Below are 13,757 nucleotides of genomic sequence, written 5' to 3' on the forward strand. Positions count from 1 at the left end.
AAGAACAATTATACTCCTTCATTCTTACAGTTCTGTTTAATAACAAATACTTTTCTTAAAAAAGATGCTTTCATATTTTGCTTTAAACTTTTTTTCATGAATGCCTTGAGGACATTAGTCAATTTTAAAGTCATACGTTATAGCATTTCAAGAAAGGTAAACAGGTTTAATCGCTAAGATTTAGAGAATTAAAGTTTCAAATTTACTGTTGAAATGGTTATAAGGATATTCTTTAAAGAACTTATTTGTGTGTATAAATACACAGAATTCATCTTTAGAAGAAAAACATTAGGAAAACTCTCAAAAAGAAAATATTACTTAATTTAATGGGTCCCAAACATAGCTGATCAGAAATCATGTGGGAAGCTTTTTAAATACAGGTTGAGCACCTCAAATCCAAAAATTTGAAATCTGAAATTTCAGCTCCCAAATCCAAAGCTTTGTGAGCATCTATTATGACACTACAAGGAAATGTTAATTAGAGCACTTCAGATTAGGGATGTTCAACAGTAAGTATAATGCAAATATTCCAAAATCCAAAAAAATCCAAAGTCTGAAACACTTCCGGTCCCAAGCATGTCAGATAAGGGATACTCAACCTATATACGAATTCCTCAGCCTCACATCCAAAGATTTTAACTTTGTTCTATAAGTCATTATAACCATCAGCCAAGTATGAGAAGTAATGGCTTAGCTCATGTTTTCACTTTAGTCCTTTTCCTAATAAAAATAACTTTGGAAAAGATACTTAGCCCACTAATCATGAGCAATGGCTACTCTTACTAGTGATCTAATTACTTGTACATATGATCAAAAGAAAACAAGGCTAAAATTAAGAGTGTATTCTTTCCCTTTTAAGTTGTTCAATCCATAAAATAATTTAACATCAGGCCCTCATTCTCACTACCCACACTTTAATCATGCTGAGAAAACTATGTACAACTTACCTCTTTCTGAATAGTCAGTTTAACTTTAAGTCTCTTAGAATGGGGCTCAGTCCAAATAAAGCTTGCATCTACAAGCCGAACCTTCAATAAAACATAAACAAAAAGAAATATAAGTTCTTACCTGAGGAGGAAAAAAAAAGATGAAAGAACTCCTTATTAAACTGACTTCAAAAGATGCTTAAGAAATCTGTGATTAGCATCACTATATACCATCACCACAAAAAAAAAGATTTATCATCAGAAGTATGGCAACAATACCAGAATTAAAAGGATAATCCAATGACTACATTAATGTAATATAATTCAAGCAAAAATTAAAGTATTTGCATAGTAAAAAAAAAAATCATTTTCCCTAAAGAAAGTATACCATTCTTTGAAAGGAAATTATATTTTCTGGAAGAAAATAAAGACCTGGTAACAAAAGTTTCCACTTGGATTATTTTCTCTATATTAAGTCTATGACTTTTTTTTTTAAGAATGGATATTCATTGGAGGAAGTTTCATGCACTGAATACTAACCCCACAATCATAATTCACTGCTAAATCTGCAGTATCTGCACAGGTCAAAACCTATTTGCTATTAATATATGTGAGGAAATTAATATGACTCAATATGGCCAGAATAGGTGGATAGGGACAATGGATGGGGTCAGGTGGGAGAATAACAATGAAAGCTGATGTAATAACGTGGGCAGGAGCTGAGAGGCACTGGAAACAACAGAAGCAGATCCAAGAGCTATTTAGGAGAGAAAATCTGTAAGATTTAATGACAACTAGATATGGGAAGGAGAAGGAGAACAGACTTTAGAATGAAGCTCAAGTATCCAGCTTGGGTAACCAGGTAGTACAATTTTTCTGACATAAATAAACAACAGATTTAATAGATGTTACATTTGCTTTCAGACATTTAAGTTTAAGAGGGTATCTATGAGATATCCAAGTGGACTTGTTCAGTGAATAGTAAGATATTAATACACATGGTCTGGAGATCTATGAAGAAATTTAGGCTGTAGGTAACACATTTGGGAGGTATCTGCAAGCAGATTATAATTTTATCAAGTATTGTCTGGTGAAAACTAGACTAGCTAAGGTATACGCAGCACTCCTGAGTAAAACTGTCCTCATATAACTGGTTCCCCTAAAGCAAAGCCTAGTAGCTAACAAGCCACACCATGTACTGTGACAGGCAGATTCCTATTCCCTCAATCTCCATCCCTTCTCTCAGGCTCCAACCTTCATCTGCAGGAATGGAGAGAGGGTCCCTTGACATCCACCTCAGCATTCCCCAGTACAACCTCACCACACAATTTGTCCACAGACAACCACAACTAATCAACTTTAGTGGGCCCTTTATCCTTCTTTACTATAGTCCCAGATACCTCAGTCACCCTTCATCTTCTATACTCCAATTTCCATATGGTTCCACATATTCTCCATTCTGTCCCCATCTAATACTCCTCCTCAAACCCCAAAACCTTTACTGTGCCCTCTGGAACACAACATTCAGTAACAACAAAACCTCCTAAATTCTCAAGCTCTTTGCTGAACATTCCCTTCACTTTTTAGTCTGATTATACTGTTCCCTGCAGCTATTTAAAGTGATGACTGATTTTTCTCTCATCTCCTTCCTATCACAGGACCAGGCACTAGATAGGTATCCTTGCTCTTGATTGCTAATTCCAGACCATTCTCCCTCCATTCTCTTAAATACACCCAGCCTTGAGTCTAAAGTCATCAGACTCTACCACCTACTATTAATTACTCTTTGTTATAGTCATCTGTTAATCTTTGTATCCCTCACTCTCATTTCTCAAAGATTTTAGCTCCTGGCTCACTGTCATCCTTTCCAACAATATTAATACTTAGCAATTTCAATATTCACACAGATGATCCCCACAATATCCAGACCTCACCATTCTTTGAGTTCTTTTCCCCCCAAGATCTTGTCCTCCTTCCTATCTCAGGCTCTCAAATCCTTTTATTACCAATAACTGCAACTCCTTCCAAATCTCAATAACAAACATCCTACCCCCCTGACTACCACCTCCTAACTTTCCAGCTTATTTCCTCTAGTTCCTGGGCATCAAAAATCCTTCAATCTAATGCAACAGACAATCCACCTTTTCACTATCGCTCATTCCTCTTCATCTACTTGTTCCATCCTATCCCAGTTAATTTTAAAACTCAATCATCAGAATTATTCCCATACACAGACTCTTCATTGCCTTGGTCCCTCCCTCACTTTACCGTAGTCACTAGGCTCAATCATAAACTTGGTTAAATCCAACGTTCTGCCTACTCTATGTAGCTGATGGGGCTAGAGAAACAAACGCACACCATGCTGGCTAGTCTTTAAATTTATAACAGTAACCCTTAGCACTGCCCAGCACCCACACAACATCATTCTGGTGCATTCCTTTTCCCACTGTCCTAGGAGACTATTTAATACCATCCCCGCTCTCCTCAAACCTGTAACAGCTCTCCCCTCATAGCTACTGCCCCTGCTTTTCTCTTCTCACAAAATAATAAGAAATCAGAAGAGAATTTCCAGAAATTCCCATTTAACACCTTTCCTCCTGTTACCACGGATGAACTATCCACACTCCTATCAAGACCAACCTCTTGAATGCCCCATTACAGAGCACTTTATTTTGTCCCATGAAATATTCCAGCCTCCCAAAATGTGCCTGACAGAGTAAGTGCTGAATACTTGAATGAATGAATGAATGAATGAATGTATGAATGAATGAAGAAATGTATTCTTCTACTATATGCTATAACCTATCTCTTTTCCACTCCTTAAGGACAACCCCCAGCCAATTATTCTGTCTCCCTGCAGTTTCACAAAATTTTCCATCTATACTCTATCATTCCCAGAGCTTACAAATACAGTTGTATCTCCCATGTTAAGAAATGTGTCCCTTCACGAATTTCCCCTCCAGTCACTGCCCCATTTCTTTGTTTTCCATTACAGCAAATTTCAAAAGAATTATCTATACTTACTATTTTCCATTCCATCTTGCACTCTCTCATTTCCATTCAAATCATGTCTTTACCACCATCACCAGATAGAAACTGCTTGTCAGCGTTACTAATGACATTCACATTGCTAAGTCTACAGAACTCATCACTTGACCCAGCAGCTGCAAATCACATAGCCACTCACTCCCTTCTTGAAACATTTCCCCTGCCTTCCAGGACATCACACTCACCTAATTTTCCTCCTATCTCTTCAGCAGCTATTTTCAGTCTCTTTTGTTGGTTCCTCATCTACCTAAACTTTTATCATTAAAGGATTCCAGAATTCAGTCCTCTACTTTCTTCCCTTCTCTATTTAGACTCCCTAGGTAACCTCATCCAATTCAGGACTTTCAAATTCATTACTTCTAATCTGGACCACTCCCCTGCTTATTTATCCACTTGCCTACTCAGTATTTCCACATAAATGCCTAGTAGATACCTAAGAACCAGTTAGAGATGAGCTCTGATCTCTCCCATCCTGATCTGCTCTTCTTGAAGCTTTTACTCTCTAATGGCAACTCCCTCCCTCTGGCTGTGCGCAGGTCAAGTACAGTGGATGTCATCCTTAACCCTTCTGTCTCTTACATCCAATTACATCAGCAGATGCTACTGAGTACTTGCACAATAAATCCAGAATCTGTCCACTTCTTACTACCTCCACTGCTGAAAACCATCATTTCTCATGATTATTATAATCGCTTCAAACTTTATCTCCTTCACATCTATTCTAAACATAACAGCCAGAGGGATCCTGATAAATCCTATCATCTCACTACTCTGCCCTTTACCCTCCAAATGCACACACTCAGAGTAAAAACCAGTCCTTACAAAGGCCTACAAGGCCAGACATACTCTGACCTTCATGTCTTCTCTGACTTTATCCCCCACTGCTTTTCCCTCACTACACCACTCTAACCACACAGGTGGGCTTTTGTTTCTGGTCTCTATGCTTCTTGGATTATTTTTTTCTTTTATCTTTTGTTCTTTTATTTTTTTTGAGACAGAGTCTTACTTTGTTTCCCAAGCTAGAGTGAGTGCCAGGGCATCAGCCTAGCTTGCAGCAACCTCAAACTCCCGGGCTCTAGCAATCCTACTGCCTCAGCCTCTCGAGTAGCTGGGACTATAGGCATGCACCACCATGCCCGACTAAATATTTTTTCTATATATATTAGTTGGCCAATTAATTTCTTTCTATTTATAGTAGAGATGGGGTCTCACTCCTGCTCAGGCTGGTTTCGAACTCCTGACCTCGAGCAATCGCCCACCTCGGCCTCCCAGAGTGCTAGGATTACAGGCGTGAGCCACCGTACCCAGCCTATTTTTTTTTCTCATCATGTTCTTCCTCCATATTTCTCTACACCTTCCTCCCTTACCACCTTTAATGTTTACTCAAATGTCACCTTTTAAGTGAGGCCTCCCCTAAACACCCTTATTTTAAATTACAACTCTTCCCTGCACAACTCTTTTACAGTTCCTAGCTTCTTTCTGCATGGAATTTGTGCCTTTTTTAAAGACAGGGTCTCAACTATATTATCCAGGTTGGACTCCAACTCCTGGGCTCAAGTGATCCTCCCACCTCAGCCTCCCGAGTACCTTTTAATATATCATATAACATATCTACCTGTTTTGCTCATTACCTACTCTACCCCTCCCCACCCCAACTAGAATATAAGCTTTCTAAGACAAGGATTGTCTCTCTTATTCCCAACACCAAAAGTAGTTTGGCACAGACCTGGTACTTAATAAACATCTGATTAATGAATTAATGAATTAAGACTCGCCAGACATTTGACAAAAGCCTGAAGTATAAAATCAAAAAACCAAGATACACAAAAAACTGACTCCAAAGAAAAACCAGACAGAAATCAGAGAATAGAAGGAAACTTAAAAAAAAAAAAAAAAAAATCCTATCATCAATATCTTTAGAAAAATTCAAGGACAGAATGCATCAAGAACATGAAAGACTCTAGAACTTAAAAATATTACTACTGGAAAAAAATTAATAGAAAGATTAGAAAATAAAGTAAAGGAAATCACCAAGAACCTAAGGAAAAAAAGAAAAAAAAAAGATTGTAAAAAATAAGAAGAGAAAAAGTTTTAGGCCAGGAAGGCCAACATTTGACTAATAGAAATTCCAGGGGATGGGGACCAGCATGAAAACAAAGGAAGAAATTTCAAAGAACTACTACACAAAATTTTATCACAGCTTAAAGGAGAATTGGAAGTCTTCAAACTGAAACAGTCCGTTTCAATTAGAAACTTACATGTGAGTCATAAAGTTTAAGATAAAGAAAACTGAAAGTGTTACATCAAGAAATAAACCAAACTCTAAACAATTTGTTTTTTGTAGACATTTATGCACTGACTTTAAATGACAGGCACAAATATTTTCTTTCCAGAGCAATAACAAAAATAAAAAGAAACCAAATAACACAGTCCTAATATTAAAATCTCCTCAATTATGTTTAGTGATTGTTTTATATAAACATTTTCAGAAAAAAAATTATTATACATAAGTCATCAATAAATAATAAATGAAAAAATTCTATATCTTTTAAAGCAAAAAGATATTTTCATTTTTCATAAAAAGGAATATAACTTTAAAAATTAGAACAGCATTTGCAGTGGCATGCTATTGGTAACAACGGTAAAATATAACAGTTATTTTTGAAAAACCTACTCATAAGAATTTCCTGAAAATGAGAGCTTTAATGAAAACATACTCATAAACACTGATTTTAGCTGTTTGCCCTACCTTATTCAAAGGAGCTTTGATTTTTTTCAAACACAAAGCAAGAAGTTCCCTAGATTCTAAAGCACACTGTATCCAAGTTCCTGGTGGCTGGAAATATCTGAAAGAAAAGATAAATGTTGAAATCCAGCATATCTCAGGAAAAATAGAAATTTCCATCTGAATATACAAATATAACACTGAAAATTAATCAGGCATAATGATATCCAAGGTTGACCTGAAGCACTTAACACAAATGCATTTTAGTTGTTCCAGAAAACTTTCAATTTAACCAGCAGCTTTAGTTAAAAATGTAAAAGTCTGACTGAGAAAGCCAATTTGAAATAACCTATGAAAGTGGTCATATTACTTCGATCACCAGTAAAAATTCCAGTGAGGATGACAAAACACCCAAAAGTTTCTTGAAGCTATGTTCTAAAAAATAGGTAAGAAAGAATCATTTCAAAATGGCATTAAAACAATTTATTATGTACTTCTTAAATGCTTGAGAACTGCTTATTCTCACAAAAAAGGTAAATTAGTACCTCACAACACTATGTATCAGCAATAGTTCAGACTACACATCTGTATTTCAAGACTTTTCAAATTTCAAATTATAAAACTCAAGTTTTAAAATCTTAGGTAAAACTTGACTAAATTAAATTTAAATCCCTTATGCATGTGCTTTAAGTTTTTTAGTCCAGCCTATCCAGGACTTAGTATAGTGCCTGGCACATGCTGTAGTAGACGTTCAATAAATGTTTGTTAAATATATACTTCCAAAGGTGTTACATGAATGTCGTTTGCCATACTTGTTAAGTAACTGAAAGTTCTGATTTTCACTTCTCCAGGTTTAATTAAAAATGTTACATAGACCCCTCTCCCTTTGTTTATAAGCACAATTTTGGAGTTAGGAAGTGCTTCACACATCATCTAATAAAACCCCTTCCTTCTTTCTGAGGAGGAAACTGAGACCCAGAGATGATAAATGGCTAAGAGTTTCAAAAAGCTAGTTTGTAAGAAATCCAAGACAAAGTAGGCCTACTGATTCTTTGTCCAGTACTTTTTTTAACTCCCCCATAGTTTTAGGAATAGCAAGTATTTATCATAGATTAAGCTTCATACTTGTTAAGCTTGCAAACTGTAAATTCCCTGAAATAGTACACAAAGTTTTATGTGTTTGTATATATGTACATGTAAGTCTTTTTCTGGGGAGATAGCTTTCAAATTCTCAAGGGGTTCATGAACCACCCCCCAACACTACATTCAAAAAGTAGAGTGTTAACCCATTTGCAAAATAATAGGCATATAATTTTACACTCATTGGGCAGTTTTGTGTTAGTCAGTGGCCTAATACATATAACCTGTTCATCCCAACGACTAAAGAAAATAAACAGGAATGAAACACTAACTTTCAAAAATAGCCTTCTGCCTTCAAATACAATCTTAATTTCATATCATTCCAAATACAATTTACTAAGCTTCCTTTCCATCAACTATACTCATTTTAGTTACATACTAGCATTAATACGTTTTTTTTTTATTTGTGTACATTTACAGGGTACACATGCAGTTTTGTTACCTGGATATACTACATGAAGTCTGGGCATTTAGTGCAGCCATCACCTGAATAGTTCACATTGTACCCATTAAGTAATTTCTCATCAATCAGCCCTCTCCCACCCTGGCAGACACAGTTTTCAAAACAAAATACATAGTTTTTAAAATATATTGCTAAATTATTTGAAACATAAGGTGCTTTTTATAATACACACCTTCTAATAACTAGAGAAAAACTCATGATAATAGTAATATGTCCTTAATAATCTGTTCTCACCTTTACAAACATCAACTCCATCTATTAACTACACATACCAAACTTTATCCTTTTACAGGAAAAAAACAGATTAACATACCTTTATACTATATCAGATTAGCAAGGCAAACTAGAAAAGTACACTAGAAAATTACAAATTCTAAAGTCTTTGGCAACATCAACATAAATAATAAAAATCTCAACTGCGAATGCTTTACTTTATACATCTTTGCTTATCCTGTTGGTGCTCTAAATATGAATTCCAACTTTAAGTAGGGTAAAATAATATCACACCGTACCTTTCACATTGTTTGCAGAAAGAAATCGAGACTTGTTTCGGAATACCTTGGCTGATGTCTACTTTACTTCGCAAACAGGCCACACAAATATTGGCAGGATTTGGACTAATTGGAACACCACACTCACAGCACAAGCTTGAATAAATAAAGGATACATTTTTCAAATTAGGTTTAATAAATATACTAGTTAGATTTTTTTAAAAATACCAAACAAAAGCCTTCAAGTTAGGCCACAATGTTATGGTGCTTTAAAAAAAATAACTTAGAAACAGGCTGGGTATGGTGGCTCACGCCTGTAATCCTAGCACTCTAGGAGGCCGAGGGGGATGGATTGCTCAAGGTCAGGTGTTCGAAACCAGCCTGACAGAGACCCCGTCTCTACTAAAAATAGAAAGAAATTAATTAACCAACTAAAAATATATATACAAAAAATTAGCCGGGCATGGTGGCACCTGCCTGTAGTCCCAGCTACTTGGGAGGCTGAGGCAGGAGGATCACTTTAGCCCAGGAGACTGAGGTTGCTCGGCACTCACTCTAGCCTAGGCAACAAAGTGAAACTCTGTCTCAAAAATAAATAAATAAATAAATAAATAAATAAATAAATAAATAAAATAACTTAGAAACAAAGCAATCTTCAAAGATGCAATAGATAAAGGACAGCCTTGGAATACTGGGGCAAAAAATCAAGGATGGCCACAATTCCAAAAATTCTCAAAATAAGGCTAATGCCCTAATGGTCTAGAGAGTCAACACTGTCCAACAAAACTTCATACAATGAAAGAAATGTTTTATTGCTGGTCTGTCCAATAAGGTAGCCACTAGCTACATGTGACAACTGGGCCACTGAAAGTGACTATAGTACAACTTAAGAACTCCATTTTTAATTTTATTTAATTTAAATTTACATTTTAATAGCCAGCAAAGGTCTAAATAAAACTTTTCTATTAAAAACAAATGAAAATATATTGTTACATTAAAATGAATGGAGATGTATTGATGAATTTAAAACTTACACTAATTTCAATTTCAAAAACTTAAATACAATAAAAAAAATGTTAAAGCTCTCTATACCACAACAAACCAAGACCATCCAGAGATAACTATTATTATTAACCATTTGTATATATTGTTCCAGACATTTTCTGAGCAAACATCCACATTACTATTTACCAATAAACAGATTTAAAATAAATTTCCCAACTGTAAATGTAATAGAAAACAAGGGGAAAATTTGAGAAACAATGTTATTCACCATTCCTTTCTTAAAATTAGAAAACTAAGAATAGATTAACAGGGCAAATGCGTACCAATAGCAAGCAAGAGAGAAAATTCCATGTCAAGAGCATATAAGATCATTTTGTTTCTTTAATTCAACAACCTCATCTCTAAATACTGAGTCTTTAAAAATGCACCTGTCTATTTAGTTGATGCCTCCTTTGTACTGACCAGTATCTCCAGTGCTGCACTGAGAACTTCTTAATTCATTTACTGAGGGACTACCTACGGAGGACCATGGCTTAGGCAAGAGTATGGTAACAAGGCTAAAAAGACTACAGTTGCCTACCCATCTCTTTCTGATAAACATTTCTTAAAGTATTTCTGGAAAATGTATAAACCTCTGTACTACACCAGTAGAAACCGATTTCTAAATCATTTCTAATTGTAATTTCTAATAGACAGCAATATACTCCAAAGGCAATTAAAAAAAAAAAAAAGAGGGACTGCCAAAATATAAACATTGACCCAGAGTAGAATTTTTTTAACAGGTTAGGAAGTGTATCAACATCTAGTGATTCAGTATAAATTACAGGAATATCATAATTCTAAGCGTATTGTGGAAAGAAAAAGTTTGAGAGCCACCAATATAGAACAATGTTGTCCAAAAGAAAAGTTCAATAATTTTCTATGTCCAATGGTAGCCACCAGCCACATGTGGCTACTTGGCACTTGAAATGTGGCTAGTACAACAGAGCAACCGAGTCTTTAAATTTATCCCATTTAAACTAATTTAGGAAACTTCCCAGCTCTAACTGCTTGGGGTTACACTAGGATGGTGCTGCTGGAGAGTGAGCAATTCCTGACACAGCTCACCAGGCTTTTCCGGCAATGCCAGTTATCCAGCAGCAGGCAGAGTGTGTTCATCATTTTGAAGAAGTATGACAGTTAAACTCAACCCATTCCAAGGAAAGATTCTGCGGAGGGTTGGAGGGTTTTGATCCCTCAGATAAGAAGTGTCTGCTAAGAGCTACTGATGGAAAAAAGAAGCTCAGCACCATGATAATCTCCAAAGAACTAACTTTCCAATGGCTTATTTAAACCTATTGACAGCTAACATGCATGGGCTGAAGAAAAGGGACAAAACAAACATGAGTAAGAAGAGCAAAACAGCACAGTTAAGGGCACTGAATGTGGTCCTTTCACCAACTAACCACTGAACTGCTATTTTTCTTTTGGTTTTTTTCTTTTGGCTGCATAGCTAGGTTTCTGCTTATGCCATATTAACTGTTTTCATTTGAGATTAAGGACATTTGAGAGAGAAGGGCTGCAATGGGTACAGGCTTGTTGTGGTAAGAGGCCTATTTATTTTAGATTTGTCTACTTGGTCTGTGCTGCATGACTGTATATTTTAGGATTATAGTTTAAAAGTCTCACTGTCTATTTGATCAGCAAAAAAAGGTAATTTAAATTTAAAAACAATAATTTTAAAAAAATAATTTAAAAATTTAAATAGTCTGGGCGCGGTGGCTCACACCTGTAATCCTAGCACTCTGGGAGGCTGAGGCAGGCGGATTGTTTGAACTCAAGAGTTTGAGGTTGCTGTGAGCTAGGCTGACACCACGGCACTCTAGCCTGGGCAACAGAGTGAGACTCCATTTCAAAACAAAAAAAATGTAAATAAATTTTAAAAATTAAAAATTTTAAATTACATTATAATAACTAATAAAAAATACACTTAAATAGCCACATGTGGCTAACAGATACCAATTAGTGTCGATCTAGAGGGATACACAGTGACTATTTGAATCCTCTTAAAGCATAATTTACAAGGAAAAAACTTTATAACTAAAAATGAATTCGACTTTCTACAAAAATAACTTTCATTTTTCCCCTTTATAACAAAAGAACACTCCCCAGAAACTTTCCCCACAATTATAAAGTTTCGCAGACTCATTTAAGATCTTCAAACATAAATGGGGCAGTGAAGAAAGGCAGCAACTCACATATGTCCAGGTTTGCGATCGGCGGGTTCTGTCATATACTCCATCGCTCTGTACACCTTAAATTTTAAAAAAAAGAAAATGAGAATTGTTGGTATTTAAATCATTCCTTCCACTTCACATAAAGCAGGAAAGAAGGAAAACTAACTCCACTCGAAAACTTCGGGAAAAGAAACTGCTTTAGGATCAGGACCAAGGGATTTCCAGAGTTTGCCATCTGCACGACCCTCGAGCGACCACGCTCTGCAGCCGACCTCGGATCCCGCCCGGGTGCCAACCAGGGCGGACCCGGGGCGAGGGCCGCAAGGGCAACGCGGGCCGACGCTCGGGCTCCCCCTCTCCACCTGCCACTGGGCCCCTGCCGGCGCCGGTCGGCTGTTCCTAGAAACCGCGCCACAGGAATCCCCGGACTGCATCACTGCGCCCACCGGCCGGCCACCCTGACCCCGACCCGACCCCGACCCAGAATCCCGCGGGCCCGGCCTCACGCAGGTTCCGGGCCCACGGCTCACACGCAACGCGCACGCGGACCGAGGCCGGCCCCAGCCGGGAGCCCACCGCACTCGCTCCTTAGGGACACCGCGCACGGAGAACTGGGCTCTCGGCTCCCAGAAGCTATTTAGCGCCTCCGGGGCGGACCAGACTCGCACAAAGCCCGCAGCAATACGAACCTCCGCAACCTAGCCAGCAGCCCCCGCAGGCGCCTAGCTACATGAAGATCTCGCGAGAGAAGGGCTAGAAATCCCGCGGCCGGAGGAGAAAGGGGCGGGCACAGACCAAAGCCAGAGAGCGGCGGGGAGTTCCCGGCGCGCCTTTGCCTTCCCAGGCTGCTTTTGAGTTATCTTCCTCGTTTTCCCTAGCCAGAGTTCACTCCGAGTCAACCTCGTCCCTTTCTTTTTTTTGGACAGAGGCTCACTCTGTTGCCCAGGTAGAGTGCAGTGGCGTCAGCCTAGCTCACAGCAACCTCAAACTCCTGGGCTCCAGCTATCCTCCCGCCTCAGCCTCCCAAGTAACTGAGGCTACAGACAGACGCAGGCCACGGCTCCCAGCTAAAATTAGTAGAGATGGGTTCTTGCTCTTGCTCAGGCTGGTCTCCAACTACTAAGCTCAAGGGATCCTCCCGCCTCGGTCTTCCAGAGTGCTAGGATTACAGGCGTGAGACACCACACTCCCAGCCTTCTTGTCCTTGTATAAAGCTCTCAATTCAGAGCTTGCTTCTTAATTAAATAATTATTTTATATAAAAGTTATCTGTAAACAGTACAGCATAACACAAAGAAATTAAACTGGATCGAGGGCAGTGTTTTTGTCTGTTTTGTTCACCATTATATGTCTGATGCCTGCCACATCCTAGCTGCTCTAATGGTTATTTGTTGAACGGATGAAAGAATGACAATAATTATCTGTGAAGAAGTCTATGTCATTTTTAGACTAATTAGAATGTGCTTCCTGATAGTGCATTTAATATTTCCTTTTGACATTATCCCTTGATCTTACAGCAACACAGGCCATGTCTAATTGCTCTTTCTCATGACAGGATTGCAAATATTTGAAAAGCACAACCATTTTTCTATAAATCTTCTCCCCCCCTAAATTTCAAGGAATAACCAAGAGCATTTTACAGAGAGTAGTCAGAAAAGGTCTCTCATTGTTTCTTTTTTTGTTTTTTGAAACAGAGTCTCACTTTGTTGCCCAGGCTAGAGCGAGTGCCATGGCATCAGCCTAG

The 13,757-nt window shown here is 37.7% G+C and overlaps 1 protein-coding gene across 5 annotated transcripts in view; it reads right to left on the reverse strand.

The window, feature by feature from the left end:
- NMD3 (NMD3 ribosome export adaptor) overlaps window positions 1-12,784 on the reverse strand; it is a 30,971-nt gene extending 18,187 nt beyond the window's left edge. Inside the window, exons 1-5 of one of the 5 annotated variants that reach the window (XM_012782776.2) lie at window positions 12,704-12,784; window positions 12,036-12,091; window positions 8,815-8,949; window positions 6,724-6,820; window positions 948-1,028 (exon numbers count right to left, since the gene is read on the reverse strand). In XM_012782776.2, coding sequence (XP_012638230.2) covers window positions 948-1,028; window positions 6,724-6,820; window positions 8,815-8,949; window positions 12,036-12,079 — 357 coding nt within the window. In that variant the 5' untranslated portion in view covers window positions 12,080-12,091; window positions 12,704-12,784. The other 4 variants (XM_012782777.3, XM_076004180.1, XM_076004178.1 and 1 more) reach the window with 4 other exon arrangements.
- Window positions 12,785-13,757: the final 973 nt, after the last annotated feature.

Source organism: Microcebus murinus, chromosome 1 (genome assembly GCF_040939455.1).
Source record: "Microcebus murinus isolate Inina chromosome 1, M.murinus_Inina_mat1.0, whole genome shotgun sequence".
Classification (NCBI taxonomy): Eukaryota; Metazoa; Chordata; class Mammalia; order Primates; family Cheirogaleidae; genus Microcebus; species Microcebus murinus.